At 47.4% G+C, this 27825-nt stretch overlaps 2 protein-coding genes across 3 annotated transcripts in view; one reads left to right on the top strand and one right to left on the bottom strand.

Moving 5' to 3' along the window:
- The window catches only part of LOC142488436 (uncharacterized), a 37925-nt gene extending 33750 nt beyond the window's left edge, over positions 1 to 4175 (bottom strand). Inside the window, exon 1 of one of the 2 annotated variants that reach the window (XM_075588947.1) lies at positions 3240 to 4175. The gene's annotated coding sequence lies outside the window, so the exon portion shown is untranslated. The remainder of the gene's footprint in view (positions 1 to 3239) is intronic. The other variant, XM_075588948.1, reaches the window with a different exon arrangement.
- Positions 4176 to 4369: 194 nt separating this feature from the next.
- Positions 4370 to 27825, top strand: part of LOC142488439 (uncharacterized) — a 44537-nt gene continuing 21081 nt past the window's right edge. The window contains exons 1-3 of the mRNA XM_075588953.1: positions 4370 to 4719; positions 21619 to 21763; positions 24364 to 24690. Coding sequence (XP_075445068.1) covers positions 24672 to 24690 — 19 coding nt within the window. The 5' untranslated portion in view covers positions 4370 to 4719; positions 21619 to 21763; positions 24364 to 24671. The remainder of the gene's footprint in view (positions 4720 to 21618; positions 21764 to 24363; positions 24691 to 27825) is intronic.

Below are 27825 nucleotides of genomic sequence, written 5' to 3'. Positions count from 1 at the left end.
GGGAAGGGGGGGGAAAGGGGGACCCTCGCTACTGCCTAGGCACAGGCGCTACAATCAGGGGAAATAAATGGGAAGGGGGGAGGGAAAGGGGACCCTCGCTACTGCCTAGGCACAGGCGCTACAATCAGGGGAAATAAATGGGAAGGGAAAGGGGACCCTCGCTACTGCCTAGGCACAGGCGCTACAATCTGGGGAAATAAATGGGAAGGGGGGAGGGAAAGGGGACCCTCGCTACTGCCTAGGCACAGGCGCTACAATCAGGGGAAATAAATGAACAAATAAACTAAAGAGAAGAACCCCTATGCTGAGAGCACACAATTGGCTGGTAAACTGATACTATTATCCCAGGAACCAGACAATAAAGGTAAGTATGTAAAACTAATTGTAATGGTGAATAAATTAAAAACAAACTTTATTGGGAGGAATCCTCAATAAAAATAAATATGTAGATCGACCTCTATGTGATAAACTAAAACAAAAAGGCGAAATGATAAAAAGGAGATGGGTATAGGAATGAAGGATAATGAACCCTATTGAAGGCAATAGGTACTTAAATTTGCACCACCTACCAAGGATGGTAAATAAGTGACAAGAGTCACAGGTGAATGATTGTGAACCTCAAAAATATTGCATATTAGTATGGCTGGAGTTTACCTCACATAGAGGTCGATCTACATATTTATTTTAATTGAGGATTCCTCCCAATAAAGTTTGTTTTTAAGTAATTCACCATTACAATTAGTTTTACATACTTACCTTTATTGTCTGGTTCCTGGGATAATAGTATCAGTTTACCAGCCAATTGTGTGCTCTCAGCATAGGGGTTCTTTTCTTTAGTTTATTTTTTTACATACAGTATAGATGTAGCCATATCCTCCTTGCCCCCTTACCTCCGATGAGGGGAAGGGGGAGGCTGTGATGGCTGCGGGAGTGATCAGGTGCCACCGGTGCGTTATGCGGCTGTCAGGGATACTGCAGTTTGTCGTGCGTATAAGGAGATGGAGCTCCATTGCTCAGGAGGCTCAGCGTCCCACCCAGCTAGTGGGGGCCACCATGACAGTTAGGCGCGCATGCGCAGAAGGGTCCCGGCGGTGATCGCGAATGCGCAGAGGCTTTAGTAGAGCGGTGGCCATGGTAGGAAGGGTCCGCAGGGGAACTACATATCCCAGGATCCCCTGGGACGCCCCGATCACGTGGGCAAGGTTAGCCAATAGGGCTGTAGTATGGTACTGTGAGGGATTGGATACATTTTGCATGCTTGGAGCCACGCTAGTCAGTTGGAGCCAGGACAGACAAGGGGAAGGTCGGGTCTGAGTGTCAGTGGCACTCAGACTAGGCCAGAGAATCCCCAGAGGTCCCAGATAGGCCCCAATCACATGTAGCTTGTGGCTGCTCCAGGGAAGGCCCTTAGATAGGGATGCTTCTCCATTTTACTGTAGTGTCAGGGACACAAGGCAGACGCTGTGTGGTGATCTCGGCCTGTGGTCTGGGGCCAGACCACCGCAGTGTTATCATAGACTCTTAAAAAGGTGAGACCCTCCTACCGGAATCCACCCAACGCAGAGGCGGCCGCCGTCGCGGAGGGCCACGTCGCTGGATCCTCATTGCTAAGTCGGCCGCACCGAGTACTGGAGTACTCGGCAGGTACCTCAACAAAGTGCACCAACAGTTCACGGGATAGCGCTACTCCCTACACTTTTGGGTGGGCTGGATACTGGAAAAGGGACATCAGGGTATTGGTGCCTGGCACCCGATGTACTTTGGGACACTCGCTGGTGGTACTGGGCAGGGTGTTCATTATACTGTGCGGTTATGTTATATGTGCGGTCAGTAAAGGTTGTTATTATATACTGTGTGTGTTTACTATTACTATTGGTTCCTGTGAGGGGCTCCTCCCACTATGCTGGGATCCCTCGCAGGTGGAGGCGCTGCATCAAAACGATAATTATACCACCCCAGGCTCCCAGGGGCTTGGGCCCTCTGTGAGCCAACAGCAGTCCCTTAATTTAGGGGGAAAGAGGGACACACACACACACACTTTTGTAGCAAATCACGTCCAGTACATATTAGTGGGTGTATGTTTGCATATTTATAGATATGTTTGTTTATGTATGTACAGTACATACATGTGCCAGTTTACATGCATGTACGGTATATAGCTGTGTATGTATTAATATAAGCACCTTGTGTGTGTACTGTACACATGCACATTTGCACTATTCCCTGATAACATTCTTTATATAGATCACCAGACAAAATAGTTATAGTAGTTTTTATATTGATAGATATTTTCTCAACCTCCTCATTTCACACGTCCGATCTGCATCTATTGTAACCACATATCCCTCTTATATATGTAGCCCCCGTGTCTAGGGAGACTACCTGTGCTGCGTTACCCGAGTGGCTTACAGGAGGCCTGATCCTCCGCCGCTGAGAGCCTGGGGTGATCCCGTTCGTGGTACACAGCGCCTCCACCTGGGAGACATCCTAACGCAGTAGGATAGCCTCTCTCAGGAACCCAATGCAGACAGTAAATACACACAACCGGTATATAACAACAGTATTTACTGACACAAAACAAGACAACAATATATCAATGGCCATACAATATTCTGAGGAAAAAAGAGAGATCCAGCGCTACACGGATTTCAAGATAATGAATTTATTGTGCCACACGACGTTTCGACCAACAGGTCTTTTTCAAGTGACAAGGCATGCCTTGTCACTTGAAAAAGACCTGTTGGTCGAAACGTCGTGTGGCACAATAAATTCATTATCTTGAAATCCGTGTAGCGCTGGATCTCTCTTTTTTCCTCAGGGTACTTTGGAAATTCCTGGCAGGTACTTCCTTGAACCAGCAGCACCGGTAAACTGTATGTATTTGTTTATATATTGTGGTGTGCAGCCTTAACCCCCCCATACAATATTCTGCCACCCACAGTAACACCTCCCCGGCAAAACCCCCAAAGTACTGGAGGGCCTAGGCATTTAACCTATTAGTGTTCACAGACCAGTCCCTCACCAAAGATCCTTGAAAAAGAACGCTGCGACGTTCGAAATGCATTGGATGGGTCTTTTGCCACATTAAAGTGCCCTTTTAATCATTTTTTTGTCCTGGTTTCTTCCTGCTCCGTTTGTGCTGGTGCGCTTTTTGGTCTCCCTTTTCCCTCACCAAAGACCCTGTGTGGGATTGCGCTACCCACAGTGTATATGGCCGTTGGTGCATATGGATGCAATACCTCCCTGGTCTCAGTCCAGACAAGGCCAACCGAGCAGCTGAGTCCGGGATCCACGACGTGGTCCCACGCTGCGATCTGCCGAATCCTCTTCCGCTCTCATCCACAGGCGGATGCCTCTGGAGGGGTCTCACGCTGAAGTGTGCCCCCGTAAAATTGTCTCTAATGGGTTCTGCCCGGATCTGGTCCCAGACTGCAGGCTATACCTCACCACGTGGCGTGATCACTGTGTCCCTGACACTATACAGTAATGGGGAAGCGTCCCTACCTATGGGCCTTCCCTTGCAGCACACACAACTACAGTGAGTTGGGGCCTAGCTGGAACCTGGGGAAATCTGGCCCAGACCTGCGGAGCCCAGCTCCCTGGACATTACCTTCTTCCTCTCCATCCTGCTCCTGACTGGCGTGGTGCAATGAACGCGCCAAATGTATCTCTTTTGGGGCTCCGTGGGTCCAGCAGCCTTATTGGCTATATTGGCGAATGTGAACCCCGTTACATATACTCTCTATACCCTACTTCTGTGGCAATGAAGGAGTTAAACTCCAACCAATACTCCCTCAATCTAATTACTTTCTAACTCTATTTAATAACTTTCCCAATCTTATCCTCACTGATCCCTAATGTTAATTCCCAATGTAAAATAACCCCCATTATCTCCCAGTCCCTGTGATACAGGAGGAGTAACCCCCCCAGTGCCAGAGGCCCCCCCTCACTATCAGAGGCTCAGCCTCTCAGGCTCCTGTGTGTAAGGAAGCTCAGAGCAGCACTGGGATAATGTGCACAGGTCACACAAGGGAGGGGAAGGGAGGAGGAGGAAAGCACTTACCCAATAACACAGGCTGAAGATCTCTGTGCAGCAGGGGGTGGGCAATGTGAGGGGGGCACAGGAAAAGGGACTTAGAGGCTGCAGAGCCTATTCCTCAGTGTGTCCCCCCCCCCCCCCCCCCTCAGTGCCTGAGATGTGCACTTTATCCCCCCCTCACTGTGTGTGTACTTCCTATGGAGGGAGGGGGGAGCCCCTGTGATCTCTCAGTCCTTCCCTGTGGGAGTGACCTGGATTCCCCCCTCAGGATGTGGGACAGTCTGTGCTCAGGGTCAGTGTTTCCTGCCGGAATCAAACCTCACACACCAGGACATCCGGCTGCAGCAGCGAGACCATAGAGAGGGAAGAGGGGAGGCCAGAGCGCCCTATAACCAGACACAGCACACAGAGTATATCACCAGACGTCACTACACACACATCACAGACACACTGAGGAATAGGCTCTCACCAGGGATAACTCACCGCACCTTGCTTGGGAGCCCATCAGGGGTCACTGTTCCATATGAGCTCAGGAGGAGCTGGTTAGAGGCGCTCTGGCCCCTTCTCTTCCCTCTCTATGCACTGAGGAATAGGCTCTGCAGCCTCTAAGTCCCTTTTCCTGTGCCCCCCTCACATTGCCCACCCCCTGCTGCACAGAGATCTTCAGCCTGTGTTATTGGGTAAGTGCTTTCCTCCTCCTCCCTTCCCCTCCCTTGTGTGACCTGTGCACATTATCCCAGTGCTGCTCTGAGCTTCCTTACACACAGGAGCCTGAGAGGCTGAGCCTCTGATAGTGAGGGGGGGGGGGCCTCTGGCACTGGGGGGGTTACTCCTCCTGTATCACAGGGACTGGGAGATAATGGGGGTTATTTTACATTGGGAATTAACATTAGGGATCAGTGAGGATTAGATTGGGAAAGTTATTAAATAGAGTTAGAAAGTAATTAGATTGAGGGAGTATTGGTTGGAGTTTAACTCCTTCATTACCACAGGGGCAGCATCATGTGTGTGTTATGGGCTATAGCTTCTCTGTGTGAGGCTGACACGTTTCCCCGGGGACAGTCCTGGTCTGACTGTATGTTCTGATGTCCCAAATATCAGCTGCGGAGGAGAGAGTTATTTTGAGGGGGATGTTGTTGGGGGAGCAACATGACCGGCTCTGAGATCAGGAGGGAGAGAGACACAGACAGACATAGGTGCACAGCTGGAGATTTAGGAGTGAAACACAGAACTACAGCGGAGGGGGAGCAGGGTGACCCCAGGCATAGAGGTGGGTGCTGTGTCTGGGTCTCTGTGTATGCGCCGCCATATAGAAACCCAAGCATGTGGTGCCTCACGTCTGTAGCATACAAGGGGTGAACCCATAATTTTCTAAGTGATGCAAATACACAAAGATAACAGAAAGGTCCAAGATCCGGTGATACAGAACTATTAGCTGTAGTAATCCATGAAACATTGCTTGCAGTAACGAGAGGGAGGAGGGGATATGATGCCTTTTATTGGACCAACAAGTAGTTGAAATGTTACAAGCTTTCAAACTTGAGACAAACAGACTGTTCCCCCTTGAATGCACTCAGATAGGTCAGTGGATGTGATATGATTAATACATTAAAAACCTTTTCATCACATATATACTCATAAAATATTACGTGTAAAGAGGGGCATGGTGTAAACAGTCCAGGACCAGCCCCTAATGGCAAACCAAAGAATCTTCCTGCACATTAGTAAACGGAAGATGATAAATATAGCAGTACATCAACTCGCTGTGGGCCAGATAGCTAAGAAATTCACATATAAATACCTACAGAGTAAGGTGCTCATCCAAACTATGGATACCCTTTTGACTAAAAAATCAACAGTCCTAGTCTAATGCAGGCTGCTGATACTGAATCTGAGGAGGTGAATAACTAAAGCAAAAAGGTCAAAAAGTAAAGACCCATACAGTGTCGATGGCCCACCATAGGTGTGATTTAATACAAAGCGAAAACGGTGTGAAAATCACAAAATCAGTAAGAACTGAATGGTGTACATAAAAAACACGTAGCCACACGCAGAACGATAAATCTTAAATAAACGTAGCTGCAGGTGGAGATAAGAGTCCTAGCGTGTTAGTCTAAATTTCTGTAAAGGGGCGAGCACAAAATGTGCTATGTTAATGCCCTGAGGCACGGTTCAGAGACCGTATCCAGTTAGAGCCTCTGCAACACAATAATAAGTTGCACAGAAATCACATATAGTCTCTTTACATAGGACCACTAAGAAAGAGTCTCATGGCAATAAGTGCTAATGATACTGCATATTGAGATGACAGATTTGGTTAGTCAACATGCATAAAATACAGTACATTGGGTATACTTAATAGAGTACAATATTATGTCGCCGTACATAAAACATGCATACATGTATCAGTAAATTGTATTCTTGGTCAAGATAAGTATAAAATGCACAGACTAACTGATCAATAGTAGCACCTAACTAGTAGGGACTATAAAGATAGCACTGTGTTACCACATCCAGATATTCATGAATCATAGTGGTGTCTAGTTAGGTAGTGGAACTGTAGCAGGTACAGCAGTGTAGAGAGGACATAATGCCTCTGCCTAGCATGGTGTCATACAGTGTCCGCAAGGGATCAAAACGGCAAGGCTAGTAGGGTACTACACTTAGCTTAGCGTGCTGTACGCATCCATATCAGCTTCACTGTGTCCAAACGTAAGGGGAAATGAAGGTAGGATGCCGTGGTACAGTTGCTGAGATGCAGAGAGAATCTCTGATTCAATCTCGGCGACTGAAATCGCAGAGACGCTGACACGCTTGTGTGTGGTGTCCATTCAGCACGGTGACGTCACTCCGTTCCGGTCACCTGACGCGCGTGTTCGCGCTTTCTCAAAGGTACAGGCACGTAGTGAACGTGCACATTAAGTAGCCTTTGGTATCCATAGCAACCATCGGGGGAGTATCTTCCCTGAGTTGCCTACTGGGCAGACTGTCACAATGTCTAAGTCATAGCATGCTACTTACTGACAGAGCGGACCTGGATCGCACCAATCAATAAACATAGTACCATTAATGTTAATGACAAGTGTGAGTAGTTGACAATCCAGGGCACACTCTGGCTGAGGTCCACAAGTTTTGTGGAGATGCAAATACACTGGCGACACACTTTATTCGAGCTCGGCTAGTCCCACGAATTCGGGTGTATTGAGGTTTGTGACTGTTTTCTGCCCGAGTGCATTGCGTTATTTTCCAGGCAGGGTTTGAAGCATTTTATTCCCGCTGCTGCAATACTGCACAGTATATATATATATATATATATATATATATATATATATATATATATATTACAATTCATCAATTTATGCCATCTGGTAGACACGCGAAGCATTGCAGCCTATTAAATCCTAATCCTAATCATTAACATTTAACAGATCAGCTGCCCGTCAGCCAGGCATGAACCATGGCTGGGAAGGCAAACGCAACGGGGCTTGTCAGAGGTGAGGAGCGGCGCATTCCAGGTATCTGCCAGGTACATACTGGGTATTTGCTCGAATAAAGTGTGTCGCAGCAGTAGATGGGTAAATGGCATTGGTGGTAATAGCAGGTAAGTCTAAATGCTTACACCGCCAGTGAGGAGGCTCAGAATGGGGAGTGCAGGTATATGTCCAAAGGATATATCCATATCAGAGCTCTCCTATCACAATGCTGCACTGAGTGCAGAAAATGGACTGGTAACCACACTGCAGCCTGTAAGTGTGGGAGACAATATTAATAAAAATAGATACATAGGAGGAGGTAAGTTGTGTTGGTAGAGTGCAAAGTTCTAGCCGACAATGGGGTGAGATAGATGTCACTAAGTCTACAGGGCCAAAAGACAAAACTGACAAATAGGAAATAGCTCGAGGGCAATAGCTGATCTCAAAGAGAGTACATAGTTAGACCGCCAGGGTACAAATATCAAATAAAGGGGGAGAAGAGAAATTCCTCATTGAGTCCCTTAGGCGTAAGGGTACCCAAAGTGTATATCCAACGAGATTCACGCCTCAGAATCTCGTTATCCCAATCTCCCCCTCTACTGTGGTTGGACACTGCCTCAATCCCCATCAAACTGCAGAGCTGTAGATGTTCCCTGATGTTGATTATGGACGTGGTTAGCAACAGGGGTGTCGCGATGATTACAAATGTCCCCTAGATGTTCAAGTATTCTGTGCCTGAACTGGCGTTTTGTTTTGCCGATGTATTTTTTATTGCAGACACAGATAATCTGATAGACAACGCCCATAGTTCTACAGTTGATAAACTGACGGATATTGAAACTGTGTGTGTGTCATTCCAGTTGTTAAAGGTCTTTGTGGGTATGCAAGAATAGCACGCTCTGAGTGCATTCAAGGGGGAACCTTCTGTTTGTTTATCTGTATTTACCCCTATCCTCTTTTGCACCAGTATATGGTCTTACCTACTTGCCCACAATTTACCATTACACTTTAGCTGATGCGGGAGCTCCCCCCTGCCCCTTTCCCCTTCCCTCCTTCCCCTTCCTTGATTTTAAGTTTAGATAAAGATGTGTACCAAGGAAGGTACACTGAACAATCCCCTTGCAGGCGCACCGCAGACCTTTATAGTATAGAAGGTCTGCGGTGCGCCTGCAAGGGGATTCTTCAGTGTACCTTCCTTGGTACACATCTTTATCTATTTTGTACATCCCTAGGCAGCACGCTTTCACCAACAAGGGGTTAGAGCGAGGTCTTTCTCCATTATATTTGATTTTAAGTTTTCAAACCTCTCAGGATCCTTCATCAGGTCTGGCAGAAATACAGAAACACAATATAATATAGTGTGTAACCGGGTTCATCCCCTGGTCCCCCTTACCTCCGTTGCAGCTGCGAGGGAGGATACCGCTGGGCTACCGGGTGCTGCAGCTTGAGTGGCCGGCAGACCCGCCGGGAAGTAGGGACACCATCGGCAGGCTGCGCAAGTGTTGAGACTGGCGATCCAGAGCTCTGCGGCAGGACACCGCCATCTTAGATTGCATGCGCAGATGGCAAATTGCGCATGCGCAATAGAAAAGGTTGCGGCTGCCTTTTTTAGAATAAGGCTCCATGTGGAACTACATATCCCAGCAGCCTCAGGGGCTGCTGGTCACATTGGCCAGCATACTGTAGCTATTAAGGCTGCTGGACCCACAGAGCCCCAAAAGAGATACATTTGGTGCGCTCATCACGCCAGTCAGGAGCAGGATGGAGAGGAAGAAGGTAATGTCCAGGAAGCTGTGCTCCGCAGGACTGGGCCAGATTTCCCCCAAATCCCAGCTAGCCCTCACTCCACGTGGTGAGCTATAGCCTTCAGTCTGGGACCAGATCCAGGCAGACCCCATTAGAGACAATATTACGGGGGCACACTTCAGCGGGAGACCCCTCCAGAGGCATTCGCCTGTGGATCAGAGCGGAAGAGGATTCGGCAGATCGCGGTGTGGGACCACGTCGTGGATCCATGGACTCAGCTGCTCGGTTGGCCTGGTCTGGCTGAGACCAGGGAGGTATTACATCCATATGCACCAACGGCCATATACACGGTGGGTAGCGCAATCCCACACAGGGTCTTTGGGGAGGGACTGGTCTGTGGACACTAATGGGTTAAGTGCCTAGGCCCTCCAGTACTTTGGGGGTTCCGCCGGGGAGGTGTTACTGTGGGTGGCAGAATATTGAATGGCCATTGATATATTGTTGTGTCTTGTTTTGTGTCAGTAAATACTGTTGTTATATACCAGTTGTGTGTATTTACTGTCTGCATTGGGTTCCTGAGAGAGGCTATCCTACTGCGTTAGGATCTCTCCCAGGTGGAGGCGCTGTGTACCACGAACGGGATCACCCCAGGCTCCCAGCGGCGTAGGATCAGGCCTCCTGTAAGCCACTTGAGTAACGCAGCACAGGTAGTCTCTCTAGACACGGGGGCTACATATGTAAGAGGGATATTTGGTTACATTAGATGTAGATCGGACGTGTGAAATAAGGAGGTAGAAGCAGGTATGCTGGTGTGAAAATAAACAGCAGAAACATACTGTAGGAGGCTATTGTCTTTGATATGCAAAGGCAGCCTAGACATTAAGGAGAAGTGAGGGGGACAAGGCAGTGAATGTGTTAAAATATCTATCACTATTAAAACTACTATAACTATTTTGTCTGGTGATCTCTATAAAGAATGTTATCAGGGAATAGTGCAATTGTGCATGTGTACAGTACACACATGCACTTACATATTAATATATACACATAACAAGCAGTGTACATACACAGCTATATACCATACATGCATGTAAACTGGCACATGTACGTACATACATAAGCAAACATATCTATAAATATGCAAACATACACCCACTGATATATACTGGACATGTGATTTGCTACAAAAGTGTGTGTGTGTGTGTGTGTCCCTCTTTCCCCCTAAATAAAGAGACTGCCGTTACCTGTTAGCTCACACTCTGCATCACATGTTTATTTGGGGGGGCCTGGGGTGGTATAATTATCGTCTTGGTGCAGCGTCTCCACCTGCGAGGGATCCCAGCGTAGTGGGAGGAGCCCCTCAGGAACCAATAGTAAACACACACGGTATATAATAACAACCTTTACTGACCGCACATATAACACCACCGCACAGTATAATGAACACCCCGCCCAGTACCACCAGTGAGTGTCCCAAAGTACATCGGGTGCTAGGCACCAATACCCTGATGTCCCTTTTCCCAGTGTCCAGCCCACCCAAAAGTGTAGGGAGTAGCGCTATCCTGTGAACTGTTGGTGCACTTTGTTGTGTGTCCTGCCGAGTACTCCAGTACTCGGTGTGGCTGACTTGGCAATGAGGATCCGTCTGATCCAGCGACGTGGCCCTCCACGACGGCATCCGGCTCTGCGATGGGTGGACTCCGGTAGGAGGGTCTCACCTTTTTAAGAGTCTTTTGATAACACCGCGGTGGTCTGGTCCTAGACCACAGGCCGAGATCACCACACCGCGTCTTCCTTGTATCTCTGACACTACAGTAAAATGGGGAAGCATCCCTATCTAAGGGCCTTCCCTGGAGCAGCCACAAGCTACACGTGATTGGGGCCTATCTGGGACCTAAGGGGATTCTCTGGCCTAGTCTGAGTGCCACTGACACTCGGACCCTACCTTCCCATTGTCTGTACTGGCTCCAACTGACTAGCGTGGCTCCAAGCGCGCAAAATGTATCCAATTCCTCACAGTACCATACTACAACCCTGTGTCGATAAGGGGTAATCTGGCTTGTAAAAAAGGGGTTATACCCGGCTAGTTACCCCTAATTTGTGTGGGAAGAGAAAGGGTTACTGTATAATGAACTATGTATGTGTATTCCAAAGCACTTTTATTCCCTGTGAATTCAATTCCAAAGTCTTGTTAAGCAGGCAAATGAGGTAAAGTGTTTTGTGATCTATGAGTAAGCACTGTAATGTAATTTGGGAGTCAGCCCTGCAAAGTGTTCAGGGGATTATGGGACTGCTTATGCCACCATTGAAAAAGAATATTTGGCGGTTGTGTGGGCCCTATGCAAGCTACAGCCATACCTATACGGTCGCCCATTCACCGTGGTCACGGACCACAACCCCTTGAGTTGGCTGCAGAGGGTGTCGGGTGAGAATGCAAAGCTGCTACGTTGGAGTCTAACTTTGCAAGAGTTTGATTTCACTATTCAGCATAAAAAGGGCAGTAAACACGGCAATGCCGATGGCCTATCCCGGCAGGACAGTCCATGTGAACTTTTTACCTCGAGCTGACAGGTTAGCCCAACCACCGGACGAGGTGGCCGGGGCACAATCTGCACTCTGAGGTAGGGGAGGTGTGACGGTAAGGGGTAATCGGGCATGTAAAAAAGGGGGTTATACCTGGCTAGTTACCCCTAATTCCTGTTGGGGAGAGAAAGGGTTACTGTATAATGAACTATGTATGTGTATTCTCAAGCACTTTATTCCCTGTTAATTCAATTCCCAAGTCTAGTTGAGCTGGCAATATGAGGTAAAGTGTTTCGTGATCTATGTGAAAGCACTATGATGTAATTTGGGAGTCAGCCCTTGTAGAGGGAGAAAGGGGGTGGCCTGGTATTAAAGGGGTTGCACCCCATTTGGCCATCCCCTGACCTCACCAGGGAGACAAGGGGTTAACTGGGCTGCGGCCAGAAGTGTGATTTAACCCTTGTTCTAACATGAAAATGTATATTCCCCTGTTCCCATGTTTTATTGTAATGTGTGGTTATATCGGTATCTGCATCACACATACACTGGGATCCATCCGGGAGTGCAAGGGTTAATAGTTCTTTAATGATTATAGCCCTTTGTGTAATTTTCCCGCCTTTTCAGGCACAATTTTGCAGGGTCCCATAGGCCACCATTAGAGCTCCATGCATTTCAATGGCGGATCTTGCTGTTTTGGACCTGTTTCCCGTGAATACCAGCAGATGGCGTCCGAGAGGAGGAGCGGCGGTTTCCCATTGTAAGTCAATGGGCTCATTGACTTCAATGGAGATTCCTCGACGGCGCTTTCCAGGAACGAGTTGGCTGCCGTCCAAACCGCAAAGCGGATACTTTTTTCTAAAAGAGAGCTTTGATCACTGTTAGTCAAGTGCAACGTTAAGTGGCGTGGGAATCTACAGTTCTAGGGCACCCAGGAATAAAATTCTTTTTGCCCCTAGTTCCTAGACCTCCCCCCACTCGACCACCACCGGGTCCCCGAATACTGGACCCCGAGAAGGGTCGTGCCGAGAGAGCGGGTCGCGCCATAGGTTCCAATGGCGGTGGCAGAAACCGCTCAGGAAATTGACTAAGTGTGAAAAGCTGAAAACCATGAATCCATAGCTCCGGTTCCGGACGGTCCAGAGGGCCAGGGTTTGGGGTACCTATAGTCACTGCTCCGGCATGACTGCAGAACCATCCTTGACCCTCTCGGACCAACCCGACGGAGTATGGACCCCCTTGAAGGTTCGGGACTTTTCCCATAGACTCCAATGGCGGCCAATTCCCATTGACCGGCTATGGCGGAGAAACCCCATTGACTTCAACGGCGGCGATGCCCCATTGAAAGTCTATGGCGGAGGATTCCCATAGCCGCCAATGGCGGCAGTTTGCCATTGAAAGTTTATGGCGGCGGAGCCCGTTGTTTTCAATGGGGATTGAGTGAAAAACCGTGATTTAATTTACAGCGGAGTTTTTTGTATTAAAATAGGAAACGGTTTAAGGTGTATTTGTGTAACTCCGGTTCCGAAGGTCCCAGCGGGCTGAAACTCGGACCATATGGTGTCCCAGTTCCGGCATTGAGATCTGGGTAGTTTGGACCCAACGGAACCGGATATTTTAATATGTTTGTGTTTTACTTATCACACTGTATCCCAAGGCAGGGATAAAACCCAGAGGAAATTCCTTTGCATACAAGGAAGCATATGGTCAGAGAGGCGACCCAATGTCTAGGACGTAAGTGTGGTTAAAAGGATTTTGTCACCCTCACTGTTTACCTGAGGGCGGAGACGACTCAAACCAGAGCAGTCTGTAAGTGTCACATTTAACACCTTACAACAAAGAGTATCCTGCCAGAAATCCCATTTGGTAGACTGGCTGGCATTCCTGATGTAAATGTGGGGCTACAGAATTGAGACACCAGGGTCCTAGTGCGCATGTCCTAACTAGCAGGGGGCATGGATTAAAATGTATTCCCACGTTAAAGATTGGCTACAGGTAATTGTGGCCCAATCACCTGTACTTAATGTTAAGGATAGGGTCACAAAAGATATATAAACTGTGGTCAACCCTATATCCTTTGTCTTCAATATACCATCTGAATTGTTACCTGATTGCTGGAGAAATGCTAGTTGATACTTCTTATTCCCCACCCCCAAGTAAGTGTACTTCTTGCCTGTTACTGTACTATATTGTGTGTTCACCTATTTAAGTAATAAATATACTTTATTATATCTAAGCCTCGTTCAGTTCGACCCAGTTATTTTGTGTACTATTAATAGCCTGTCACAAAGCTCCCGTCACGGCCCTGTAAAGTGTTAATTGGATTATGTGACTGTACTAATTTCTAAGAGAGCAGACTTGTAATGGGATTGTCACGGTTGTGCTCGCCACAAACCAGGGTCAGACCGCGTGGCTGAGGTGGAGTTATATAAGCACTGACCTTAGACCGCGCAGGCTGATCCGGATTGCGCAGTTCGTAGTTGTACATAGCAGGGTCAGACTGGAGAGAGCAGCGTAGTCAGTGGATGAGCCAGGGTCAGGATTGGAGACATCATGGTTAACGTAGTCCAAGCAGGGAGTCGGCAACAGGAGATCAAGCAGGTCTTCCTGCTTCAGCGAAATTGCTGCAGGTCGGGAACAGGGTTTGCGTGAGTGGCGTCCACGGCCCATGGCGCCGGACTCAGGAAGGAGAAGGCTGACAGGAGTGGGCACACCGCCAGGCAGCACTGGTAAACCAATGCTTCAGCGCAGGAGTCCAGGACGAGCCTGTGTGGGGAGAGAGAGCTACAGGACTTAGAGACAGGCCTCTGCTATGGGAAGGGCAGCAGGCCTCAGGAAACAGGGAGCTGAAGTTATGCTGGAGATCCACCTCTTCAGCACAGGAAGCAGGACACGGCCTCTGCAATGGAGAGAGAGCAGCAGGCCCCAGAACTAGGAACATGAACAAGGAACATGGACATGAACAGCAACAAGGCGGCCAAACAGGTAGCTGTGGCAAACACAGTGAACATCCATTATGCTCGGCAGAGAAGGATTGTGGGGGAATGCAGTACTTAAAGGCCAGTGGGCCAGTCCCCGGAGGAGGGTGTGAGGGCACTGCTCCAATGAGTGAGTACAAGGCTAGAGCTGCAGTAAATAGCTTGCACAGCTGCTGTAGATACCAGGGGTAGTGTTCCAGGATTGCACAGGTCTGTAAGGCAAGGTAAGCAGTAAACTGAGGTGTGGATTCCTTACAGGGATTTGCATGTGAGTTATATTTGTATGAAGGGGACTCTGATTTAATCAGCTGAGGTTCCTTAAGATAAATGTGTATTGAGACAATGGTTTGGAGCGTGGATGTGTTAGACATTTGATGAGTGGACACTCAGGTTTGCTCTGATTGGCCAGCAGCTCCTCCCATGTAAAGAATAGCCACAGATGCCTATATAAGGAGGGCTACTGATCAGAGAATCAGTTCTACTCTGAGGACCAGCTGAGAGAGACACTCTGGGAAGGAGTGTTGTTCTTGACTCTAAATCCATCAAGGGAGAATAGCTAGTTATTCTTGGATACTTCACCCTGTCATTTACCCGGAAGTGTTATTTGTGTTACAGTGTTGTTTGCCCGAAAGGGAATAAATCTTCAGTTTGTTTTATCATCTTGTCCTGTTCAATCAGTTCCCAGTATTTTCGGTGTGAATTAAGTCGGGTCTACCGTGACAAGCAGTATTGGCTAACCTTGCCCACGTGAGTGCCCAAGGGGATCCTGGGATATGTAGTTTCCCTGTGGACCCTTCCAACCATGGCACCCGCTCTACCAAGGCCTCAGCGCAAGCTCTTGATCACCGCCGGGACCCTTCTGCGCATGCGTGCCTAACTGTCATGGCGGCCCCCGCTTGCCGGGTGCACCGCGGAGCAACAGAGCTCCATCTCCTTGTACGCACGACGCCCTGCAGTCTCCCTGACAGCCACATACTGCACCGGCGGCACCCGATCGCTCCGGCAGCTGTCACAACCTCCCCCTTCCCACGCCCGCATTGTAGGCAAGGGGGACGTGTGTGTGTGTGTGTGTGTGTGTGTGTGTGTGTGTGTGTGTGTGTGTGTGTATGTATGTATGTATATTAGTAAGAGAACAGATGGCACAAATACAGATGTAGGCAGGTGCTAGTCCCATAAGAAAGGTATAATACAAGGCTCCTTACCAGGCAGACCAGAAGATCCAGGAAATCCAAGGAACACAAAGTAAGGAAGAGGCAGCACACTTGGTAGTATCAAAAGTTGAATTGTATTCAAAAGCAGGCACAGTCACCGACGTTTCGGTCCTAAGGACAGGACCTTTATCATTTTTAAATTTTTTTTCACACACAAGACCATAAGTAACCCCTAGTATAATTAGCAGATAGTAGCTCCCCTCTCAGGAGCTGAGGCGTGCTGCAGCACACTAACAGAGCAGGCTGTAATGTGTTGTAACCCGACTTCACAAATTCAAAACCACAATCTCATATGCCTGCAGGATCCTCTGTAAAACAGAGACAAGGCAGTTAGCCAGTGTCTGCATGTGGTCCGCAGTGAGCGTGGTACAGGCAATTACGCTCGTTGCTTGGGCTGTGTTTAGCCCGACAGTCTTGATAAAGCAATTACGCGAAACCATCGTCGACGTAGGCTCTCATTTTTATGGCAACATCAGCTACTTGCTAAGAAAGCTGCTTAGTAAGAATATAAGGTTACAATATTTGAGGCGAGTGGCTCCAAACGCCGCCACCGATATAGTCAGTAGTCGGACGCTGTTCCTCTGTTTTCATCTGACCAACACAGTTATACATTTTTCTGTAACAATCTGCTATGTGCTGTTATATTTATTAAGTTACATACTGTTGAACTACAGTTTTAGCGGCTACACTTTAAAGCCGGCTTAACAATAATGATACTATTTTGAGCCCCAGCAATGGGAACTCGCACCCAATGCTATCACCTGCCTAATGACTTATCTGACTGAGCAATGAATCACAACCTAATGATAAATCTGTCGCAATCCATTATATTCCTACCATCAAAGATATGGATAAGAATGTAAATCCTTCTTTTTTGGAGAACACAAATCTCATTTGGGAAAAACAAATCATGTTACAAATTAATGATTTACTTATTAACCAACAGAATATCTTTCCTTTAGATCCCAAGCCAATGCTTGCAAGCAGTCTTTCTCTCCCTCAAGGGGTACTAATAAATTGGCTAATCAATCTATATACTAACATGACTGATATTTAGGGTCCAAGTATATCCACTTTTTAGCTATTGGGATTTCTCCAATAGTGACTCTGTGAGTCTTTTCTTAACCAACCGCATCTTCAGAGGGATAAAGTGAGCCCAGAGGCACATAAGTTCAGCAATTTATTAACAGGCTATATATTCAAGTCACTTCACTAACTATGTCAGGACTGAACTGAATAAGCTGTTCTAACGCAATAGCTATACCTATACCTCCTTAATGATGGAGGTTATCATCAATATCAACTATAACTGTACACACCTGTACACTAGTATAATTACTGCCTCTAATTACGGAGTGACACCGCCCTTCTGTACATCGCCTTGTTTGGACTATTTTGATGCACCACTTAGATTAAAATAACTGAATAAAGATTATTTTTAATTATTCTCACATACATATTTGGATGAATGAGTGCTATTTTACTATTTTGTACTGAGTTCTTTCTTTTTGGTACATTTGTTGAGACATTTCTCAGTCCAGCACCTTATCTACTCTCATTTATTACTTGGTATTATTTAGCTAAGCAGGGTTTTTCTCATTCCCTCCCCAACCCTTTCCCGCGGTATATATTTTTATGTCCCTGGTCTTTTTTCCCTGTTGTCCAGAGCGATATTGGTAACGGGCAATCCTCTGAGTAGCTCGATTCGATTGCTACCCAGCAGAACAGCGTTCCAGCCGACTATTTGGCGTAGTTATGCTGCATGGAAGTACCGAAGTATATCTGGACAACCATGCCGCCCCTCGATTTGGAGGCCATCAGCACAGACCTAGCCACCCTTGATCTCTTCCCTTGCCAGATGAATTGAAAGATTTGGTTCTGTAGGACTCTTAGTTCACTTCTTGGCACATACATTGGAAGGGTCTGGAAATAATATAGCAGTCTGGGGAGGATATTCATTTTTATGGAGATTATCCTACCGATATATGATATCTGATGCTTGCTCCACTTAAATAGGTCCTTTTTAATGTTGACAAATAATGTGGTAGTGGGGGTAATAAACTTGTTTTGATAGAGCGATTTGTAGTTTCTAGAGATATTGGCCCCTAGATATTTAATATGAGTTGGTCGCCATTTAAAAAATGTTTATTTTTTTGTTGTAGAATTTTGATGTCTGGGTGTGGGAGGGACAGGTTCAAGGCTTCTGATTTGTCCTTTGTTGATTTTGTATCCTGATAGCCCATCAAATTTCTATAGTGACTTCAGCAGATTTGGTACAGAGATCAGTGGGTTGGCTAAGGTTAGGATGACATCGTCTGCGAACAGCGATATCTTGTAATTATTGTCACCTATGTTTTATTCCTTGACTAACTGGGTGCGTTCTTATCTTTGAGGCCAGATGCTCAATTGATAGGGCAAAGAGGAGGGGAGATGAGATAGGGGGCAGCCCTGCCTTGTGCCATTATCTAGTTTATTACTTGGTATTTTAACTAGGGCTATAGGGGAGTGATAGAGGGCTCAGACCTCCTTCTAGAAATGGTCCAGAGAAACCAAAGGACTGCATGGTCTTGTCCAGGAATTTCCACTTTATTCTGTCAAACGCCTTCACTGCGTCGAGGCCCAGTAGGATTGCCTTTGTTTTAGTGGAGTGGACATGTTCTATGCTATTGACTATTTTTCTTGTATTGTCCGAAGCCTGTCGGCCTGAGACAAAGTCCACCTGATCTGTTAAGCCTTGGTAATATTGGGTTTAACGTATTGGCTAGGATCTTGCTGTATATTTTAATGTCTGAGTTTATTAGGGATATAGGATGGTAACTGCCACATTAGAGGGGTCTCGGCCTGGTTTATGAATGATTTGACCACAGAGAACATGACTACAGCTAATATAGCAGTTTTCCTTCTAGAATTTGTTTGTAATATATGTTTGAAAGGCCGCCAGGTCCTGGTGATTTTCCTGATTTAAGGTCCTTTATCACTTTTACTAATTCGAGTTGTATTATTTTGCTGTTTAGGTTAGTTCTTTCTAATTCGGTTATCTGCGGGAGATTACAGGAGCCTAGGTATTTTGATATGGTCTCAGAGTTTGAGAGGTGAGGGAGCCCTTCTGACTGATTTAGGTCATATACTGCACCGACACACTTTATTCGAGCAAATACCCGGTATGTACCTGGCAGATACCTGGAATGCGCCGCTCCACACCTCTGATAAGCCCCGTTGCATTTGCCTTCTCAGCCTGGGTTCATGCCTGGCTGATGGGCGGCTGATCTGTTAAATGATAATGATTAGGATTTAATAGGCTGCAATGCTTCGCGTGTCTACCAGATGGCATAAATTCATGAATTGTAATGCAGTATATATATATATACTGTGCAGTATTGCAGCCAGAGGGAATAAAATGCTTCAATCCCTGCTTGGAAAATAACTCAATGCACTCGGGCAGAAAACAGTCACAAACCTCAATACACCCGGGTATACCCGAATTCGTGGGACTAGCCGAGCTCGAATAAAGTGTGTCGCCAGTGTAGGTCAGTGTGATTTGTGCTTCGGTTTTTATGCCTCTGAGCTTGTTGGCCAGGATCCTGTCTGCTTTATTCACTTTAGCATAATATAGTTGGTTGGACCATTTAATAGAAGAAAGAACTGAGGCGCTTCCCAAGCAATAAATAGTTCTATTTGAACGCAAGAAGAATGCCATAAAAATAATATATAATACTGGCCCGAAGTATTCTGTAGCAGCTCAACCCGGTAGTGAAACTCCCAGGATCCTTAGGTAAATGTTGAAACAGATTAGGGGAGCGCAATACATAAAAGAATGCACAGAAGGTAGCAATTCTGTTATATCAAAATAGTGACAGCGCAGGTGCAATGTTACATGCAACTAGGTGCACTGACGTAGGAAGTGGAATAAATCTGATACTGTGTAAACCAAACAGGGTTTCTTTGTCCTCTCCGAGTGAATTCCCTGGGTGGTACTGGTAATGTAGACGTTGTGATCGAAAAACGGTGATGGTGTTCAATATAAAGATATATATAATATAATGACTTACACGGCCGTGTCATTGCCCGATAAACGTGGAGATTTCTGGACCTCTCAGGCTTCCGTAGTTACTGGGGGTAGTTCCGTAGAAGGGTCCGGCTCTCCGGCAGAGCTCAGGCACCAGCGTGGAGGGGGAGGGAGCATCCGGATCTCTAGCAGAGCTCCAGAGCCCTCACGCTGCTCTCCCAGTCCCACCCCCGATCTTCCATGTGCCCCTCGCCGCCTCCTCTCCTGGCTCGCTGGCACTCCTCTGACCGGATACCCAGGTCTCTCCCATCTCTCCCGCCCGTAACCCCCTCGGTCCAGGCCTTGGACGGTTGTGGTCTCCACCTGCAGTTTTTGGCATGAACGAGGGGGTCAGGGTGTGGGGCACATGGGGGGGTGGTGTCGGGGCGCGGGATATGGGAGGGGGGTCTTGTCACGGGGCACTGAGGGGGGGAAGAAAGCATTTCCAACATCGATGTCCCCCTGGAATCCACGTGTTGCGCCCGATCTCCTGCAGCTCTTGGGACTCCAGCCACACTCGAAGCTCTGGAGCCCACGTGTTTCTCTCCAAGTCGGATCTCCCTTGTTGCGCTTGCCGCCAGGCCCGCAGCTTGTGGTGCCGGGTGTACTCTGCGTTGATCTTCTGATCCCCAGGACCGGATGGCTCCCATGGTATGTCATCAGCCCGAGTGGATAGGTAGGCATTTTTTTCTTATGTTTCTATTTGGACCTTTAGCTTGTTTGTGGGGGTTTTTTTTTTATTGGATCTTTCTTCTTTCGTTGTGGTTCTGGTTCTTTTATTTTGTTGATGCTGGTAGGTCGTTGAGCAGGGGATGGGATGTAAAGGGGGGTGGGGTCGGCTCCTATTTCTTGCGGGTCTTTGGTGATTCTGGGAGGCTAACAACTTTAAGGCATGTGGGGGGACTCCTTGCCGCTCTGGTCTCTGATGTTTGGGGATTGGACTTGTGCTGTCCGGAGGTGATGTAATCCCGAGTGTATTTAGGAATTTTGGACTTCTGGATATCTCAGGACGAATTGTTTTCCGTTTTTATGACCATTAGTTTGAATGGGTAGCCCCATCTGTATTTGATTCCCCTCTCCCTCAAGAGGGAAGTCAGTGGTTTTAGGTCTCTCCGTCTGGTCACTGTTTCTTTAGCAAGATCGTTGAATATTTGGGGGTTGTTGTTCTCGAAGTGGATGTCCCCTCTTTCCCTGCAACATCTGATGATTCTTTCTTTTGTGGTGTAGTGGTGCATCTTGACAATCACGTCCCTGCATATCTTGGGCTCTTCTGATCTAGGGCCTAAGGCCCTGTGGGCCCTGTCCATCACAATCTCCTTTTCTTCCAGCGATTGATCAATGTTTTTAAATAATATGTTGAGATAGGGGCGTAAGTCATCCATTGGGATAGTTTCCGGGATATTCCGAATTCTAACATTCTGTCTCCCCTCCCTATTTTCTTGGGCTTATTTGAGGGGTTTGAACTATGAAATCAGTTTCAGAATTTCGTCATCTGTTTGTACTTGCAGTTGAAGGGAGTCCTCCATTTTGGACTCTAGATGTGGTCCGCTGGCACAAAACGACAATTTCTTCTTTTCTGATTGAAATGATTATGTTCTCTTTTTAGAGAGCTCCTCGATGAACCCTCTGCAAGTGACCCTCTTGTGAAATCGCTGCCCTCTCCAGCCTGATCTTCCTGCTCACATACTTTATCTGCTCCCCGATCTACTCCCTCATGGTTGGCTGCATGCTGAGAGCCTCCAAAAAAGCACGTAAGTTCCTTTTGCTGTGGGTTTTTTATACTTTACTGACATCTTGGTTTGGTTCTAGGGTTTTGTGATGCTTCTTGTGCCTTTTTTTGTTGTGGAAAACTTGAATTATTATTATTATTATTAATCTTGGGAGGGTCCCAGGAGCTCCCTCGATTGGCTTCCATCGCTGGTGACGTCCAAGTGGTGAGTCCCCCAAGTGTCTCTTAGTTTTGTAATCTCTATCTTTGACTTCAAATGGCTTCAGAGATTGCTCCAATTTATTTTTGAAAAATTCAGCTTGATCTTGCAATTTTTCCACTTAGATCTTCCACCTCTTTCCTGTGCTTGCTCTGACTTTGCATCAATGCCACCTTCATTATATTTTGCAGTTCTGCCAAAAAAAAATTTTCCGCAGCAGCTTCAATTTTCCACGCCTTTTTCTCCTGGGTGTACTGACTTTTGGGGATGGAGCAGCCTCTCTGCTGCTCCAGCTCTAATTTCTCGACTGCCTTGTGCTCCCTCTCATACAGAGTTACCTGGCCTCTAAGGTCCTCCTCCAGCAATGCTCTTGTTCTGCTCAGTGTGGCCTTCAGCTCCTCATGCTGCTCTGTTGGGACAAACTGGGTACTCAGACCCTCCAGTAGCACTTGCTGCTTCTCCTCAGCATCCGCCTGTTTCTCCTTGGCCTCCTGCAGACTTGCGCACAGACCTTGCAGCTGCCTTTGCAGCTTGTTGTCTGCTTGTGTGCACTGTTCCAAGAAGACACGTTCTTCTTGCCGTACTCTCTCTGTATTCTGCAGTGCTTGCTGCACTTTTAGCTTTTACAGGGCCAATTGTTTCTTCACTTTTTTTCTGCTTGGTGAAGCTTCTCATTTCATTCACTGACCTGGTTAGTCAACTCTGAAACCTTCTCTTGTAGGTTTTTCTTCTCTTCTCTTACAGTCTCTATACTTGCCCGACCTCTTCAAGGGCGTAATCATATAAATTCAGCGCTGCGGTGAGACTTCCAATTCAACCTTTGCCTCTTCATCCCTGATGGCAGCAGCTGTATTTGAGCGCTCAAGGTTAGTCCTCATGTCTTGGAACTCGCTCTGCAAGTGACGCTTCGTCTTCTCCAAAGGTATATACTTGGCGATCACTGTGGACAGACCGCTCTGTAGCTCAGTCGTAGCTTCTTGCTCCTTAACAAACTGTTCGTGGAGGAGATCATAGTCATGCTTGGCACCTCGTAATGCATCTTTAACCTGAATCATCAACCTGTTTTCTCACCTGTTTACTTAGCCGTCTCCTTTTGAATCCACGCCTTCACCACTGGATATTCTGCCAGTCCCAGGAGGATTTGCCAGTCCCTAGAGGCTGCAGAACTTCTCGGCTCCCTTCGTAATTGCGAGTTCCTGATGTCGCAGGCTCATCATTAACCATTTCTGTAACTTCCGCTGTCCGTTGCGAACTTCTTTTCTTTTGACTCTTTTCTTTCTTTGTTTTGGTAGCTCTGAGGCGTGAGCAGTACTGAACTCACTTTCTTTGCTCAAAACGTCTGTATTTTCTCCTCGCCCACCACGCGTTGCTCGCTGTCGCTGTAGACAATCTTCCTCATACTGCCGGTACTGTTCATACTGGAACGTATGGATGCGCCTCTTCCGAGTGCCCTGGGTCCTCGCACTCCATACATCCTATTGGCATTTTGCTGTTGCGTCTCACTGTCACTGTGCAGCCTGGACTCCAGCAAACTATCAGTTAAAAATTTTCATCCACCTTTTCTTCCAGAATCAGTACCTCGCATAGGTCACACTCGGTATTCGTTTCCCTGCTTCTGCGCAGCTTCATATCAACTCTTCCACACTTTTCTTACATATACTCCAATAACATCTGGTAGTCCTATGCGGTGTGGCAGTCTTTACGTCCAGAATCAGTACCGCTTGTGGGTCACTGTCTGTATTGGTTTCCCTGCTTCATTGCAGCCATTTTTGAACCCCCCCCTTTTGTTTTTCCTCTCCAAACACACTTTTTTGGCACGCCTGCCCCCCCCCCCCGCCGTGTCCCATTGGCACGCCCCCCTTGCCGTGTCCCATTGGCACGCCCCCCTTGCCGTGTCCCATTGGCACGCCCCCCCGCCGCGTCCCATTGGCACACCCCCTCCAGCGTCCCATTGCCCCCCCCCCTCTCCCCCGGCAGCCCCTTGGCACGCCGCCCCCCGCGTCGTCCCATTGGCACGCCCCCTCCCCCCCGCGTCGTCACGCCGCCCTCCCGTCGGCACGCCCCCCCCCCCCCCGCGTACCATTGGCACCTAGCAAATTTCCTCTAGCAGTACAAGATTTGTCTCCTGCTTAACATGCGCGTGATGTCACTGCTCCGCATTTCCTTTCACCCTGGAAGCAGCCTTAATCTCCAACTCTCTTTACACTTTTCTAGATGGTTATGTTGTGACACAATCCTGAGCCATTAAAGTTTTGCAGTGTTTGAAATTAAGTGCCTGTTTGCGGATGGACCATATGTGTTTTTTGGTGCCCCTGTCTTCTCCGACTCCTTTGGGGTTAATGATTTACGTTTGAAAGAGCTGATACTAAATGCTGTATATTTGTCCAAACAAAATGATCATTACAATTCTGTTTTATATACAGGCACATTCTAAAATCCAACAAATATAGATTAAGTAACTTCCGGTCAGCACCTCCAGAGCAGCACTGCCCACTACCGGCATCTCAAGGAGGACCACTGCCAGCACCTCCAGGAGGACCACTGCCAGCACCTCCAGGAGGACCACTGCCAGCATCTCCAGGAGGACCACTGCCAGCACCTCCAGGAGGACCACTGCCCACTGCCAGCACCTCCAGGAGGACCACTGCCAGCACCTCCAGGAGGACCACTGCCAGCACCTCCAGGAGGACCACTGCCCACTGCCAGCACCTCCAGGAGGAACACTGCCAGCATGGATCCACGCTTGTTAAGTGAGTAGAGGAGATATTTTAGTGTCTTTGGAATATGCAAGGGGGGAATATCTGGTTATTTTGCAGTTATGTGAGTGAAACACCCAAACTAATCTTGTTTTCTTATAGAACCGCAAAACATACATTTTTGACAGATTTATTATAAATCATTCTTCCTGGTAATGTATAGGTCATGCCTGCACAACATACGGCCCGCGGGCCGCATGCGGCCCGCCTGGCCTCTCTGTGCGGCCCGCGATGAGATTTAAAAAAATTAAAAATAAAAAAAAACTTTAAAAAATAAAAAAATGACAGTGATTTTCCGCGGCCCCGCCACGCATGCGCTGGGCCCGCTCCCCCTCCCTGCTCCCTCCACCCCCCCCCCCACCCGCTCGCAACGTGGGACGGTGCAGGGGGGTGAGGTGAGGTGAGGTGCATTGAGGTGAGGTGCAGGGGGAGAGAGTGATGTGAGGTGCAGGGGGGGGGAGAGTGATGTGAGGTGCAGGGGGGGGGAGAGTGATGTGAGGTGCAGGGGAGGGGAGAATGATGTGAGGTGCAGGGGGGGAGAGTGATGTGAGGTGCGGGGGGGGAAAGTGATGTGAGGTGCAGGGGGAGAGAGTGATGTGAGGTGCAGGGGGGGAGAGTGATGTGAGGTGCAGGGGGGGAGAGTGATGTGAGGTGCAGGGGGGGAGAGTGATGTGAGGTGCAGGGGGGGTGGGATGTGTGTGGTGTGCAGGGGGGTATTATGTGCGTGGGAGAGGGGGAGAGATGGGGGTATGAGAGATAGATGGGGAGTATCGCAAAGGTTGATAGTGAGGGGTTCTGGGGGAGGTATGAGGATGATGATGAGGGGTTCTGGGGGAGGTATGAGGATGATGATGAGGGGTGCTGGGGGAGATATACGAGGATGATGATGAGGAGAGATGATGATGATGATGATTTTACCCGTGCGGCCCAAATTTTTTTTCCTTGGAGCAGTTCGGCCCTTCTCGCTTTACGAGTTGTGCAGGCCTGGTATAGGTTATTAAGAATCTATTTTAGAGTTAGGACCCTTGAGACGTGGTCTGCCTCGGAGGGGCTCAAGGGTTTACAACACTTTGGCCAAAGAGTTAAACTAAAAGTCCATTTTATTCAAAAGATATCTCTATCTCTATATATTTAGGCACTGTACCGTGTATTAGTGTCTTTGGATGTAGCACTGAGCTCTGTATGTGTTTCATGTTCTGTCTCTGGTTTTAATTTCTTATAGAACCACCAGCCAGGTAAGAAGATAATATATCTTCACCTCTGTCATTTTCTGCCAGAAGGGCTAGTAATACATTTCTTTACAAGAGGTATTATATTATACCAATATAAATATCCGGAGCCTGCTGCCCAAACTGGATGAACTAAGAGCATGGTGCTTTATGTGTAAACCCAAAGCCATCATTCTCACAGAAACAAGGCTAATCCCTAAAACTCCCGATGCAAATATTGCCATTCAGGGATACTCCATTTCTAGGAGAGATAGATCAGAGAGAGGAGGAGGGGTGTTATTTTATATTGGAGACACCTTACAAATTACACTGTTAAATTGCCCCCCAAGCCCACCCTCTTTTGAAATCCTAGTTGGCAGAATCTGCCTTCCCTTTTCTAAGCCCATTTGGCTTGCTGGCATCTACCGCCCCCCTAAAGCCCCTCTACAATCCCTGACTGATATCACCCAGTTTCTTGGCTCCATTTCCTCTCTGAATGAGAAGAGTGAGCTGCTACTGTAGTTCTTGGTGATTTCAACTTCAATTGGCTTGACCCTAAAAACCACAAAATCCAGATACAAATCAAGTCACTTAACCTAATGCAACTCATCTCCCAACCCACACGGACAAACCTGGAATCGCACAACCATTCCTTGCTAGTCTGGATTCTCTCCTCAAATCCCAGCAGAATCCAATCCTCTGGCATCCTTCCTGATATTTTCAGTGAGCATGCAATAGTGTACTGTTTAAGTAAAATTAAACCGTCCCAATCAAGCCCAAAGTTCTCCTCACTAGAACATTTTGAAACTTTAACCCACAACAGTTTCTGGCTTACCTTACCAACTGCCCTTGGCACAGAATTGATTTAACTCCCGACCCTGTTTCTGCGCTCAACTATTTCCAATCCGAGTTCTTAAAACTCTGTGATACCCATGCTCCACAACGCTGAATAAGGGTACGGGGGCCCACCTTCCATGGGTTACAACTGACCTTATAGCACTCTACCAGTTCAGGGATGCCTTGTGGAAAAGCTACAAAGTAACTGGCACTACCAAGGATTTCAATCACTACAGATGGCTGCGGAACATGTGCACAAGGCATGCAAAAGCACAATATTAGTCTGACAATCTTCTCCAGAATGCATCAAACCCAGCTAACTTCTGGATGGTTATCAACAATATATTCCAGCCTTCTAACCATCAACAACCAAGTAATATCACTAAGGGGTATATTACTCTTACACACCCCACTGTCATTGCAAATGCATTCAATGATTACTTTGTGGGGTGTGCTACTAACTTACTAGTGAAACGCAACCCAAACCACAAACCTGAATCTCATTGTATGTCTTTATTTATATAGCGCCATTAATGTACATAGCGCTTCACAGTAGTAATACATGTGGTAATCAAATAAATAACAGATAATATAAATAACAGATCATGGGAATAAGTGCTTTAGACATAAACGTAACATTAAGGAAGAGGAGTCCCTGCCCCGAGGATCTTCCAGTCTAATTGGTAGGTAGGGAGAACGTACAGAGACAGTAGGAGGGAGTTCTGGTAAGTGCGTCTGCAGGGGGGCAAGCTTTATGTATCATGTGTTCAGAATATCCACAGTGCTATTCATATGCTTCTTTAAGCAAGTGTGTCTTAAGTTGGGTCTTAAAGGTGGATAGAGAGGGTGCTAGTCGGGTACTGAGGGGAAGGGCATAACAGAGGTGTGGAGCAGTCAGTGAAAAAGGTTTAAGGCGGGAGAGGGCTTTAGATACAAAGGGGGTAGAAAGAAGACATCCTTGAGCAGAACGCAAGAGTCGGGATGGTGCATAGCGAGAAATTAGGGCTGAGATGTAAGGAGGGGCAGAAGAGTGTGAGAGGCAGGAAGGCCGGACAGCAGGAGGTTACAGTAATCAAGACGGGAG

Source organism: Ascaphus truei, chromosome 2 (genome assembly GCF_040206685.1).
Source record: "Ascaphus truei isolate aAscTru1 chromosome 2, aAscTru1.hap1, whole genome shotgun sequence".
In the NCBI taxonomy this organism is placed as follows: Eukaryota; Metazoa; Chordata; class Amphibia; order Anura; family Ascaphidae; genus Ascaphus; species Ascaphus truei.
This window is presented reverse-complemented; position numbering and strand designations above follow the sequence as displayed.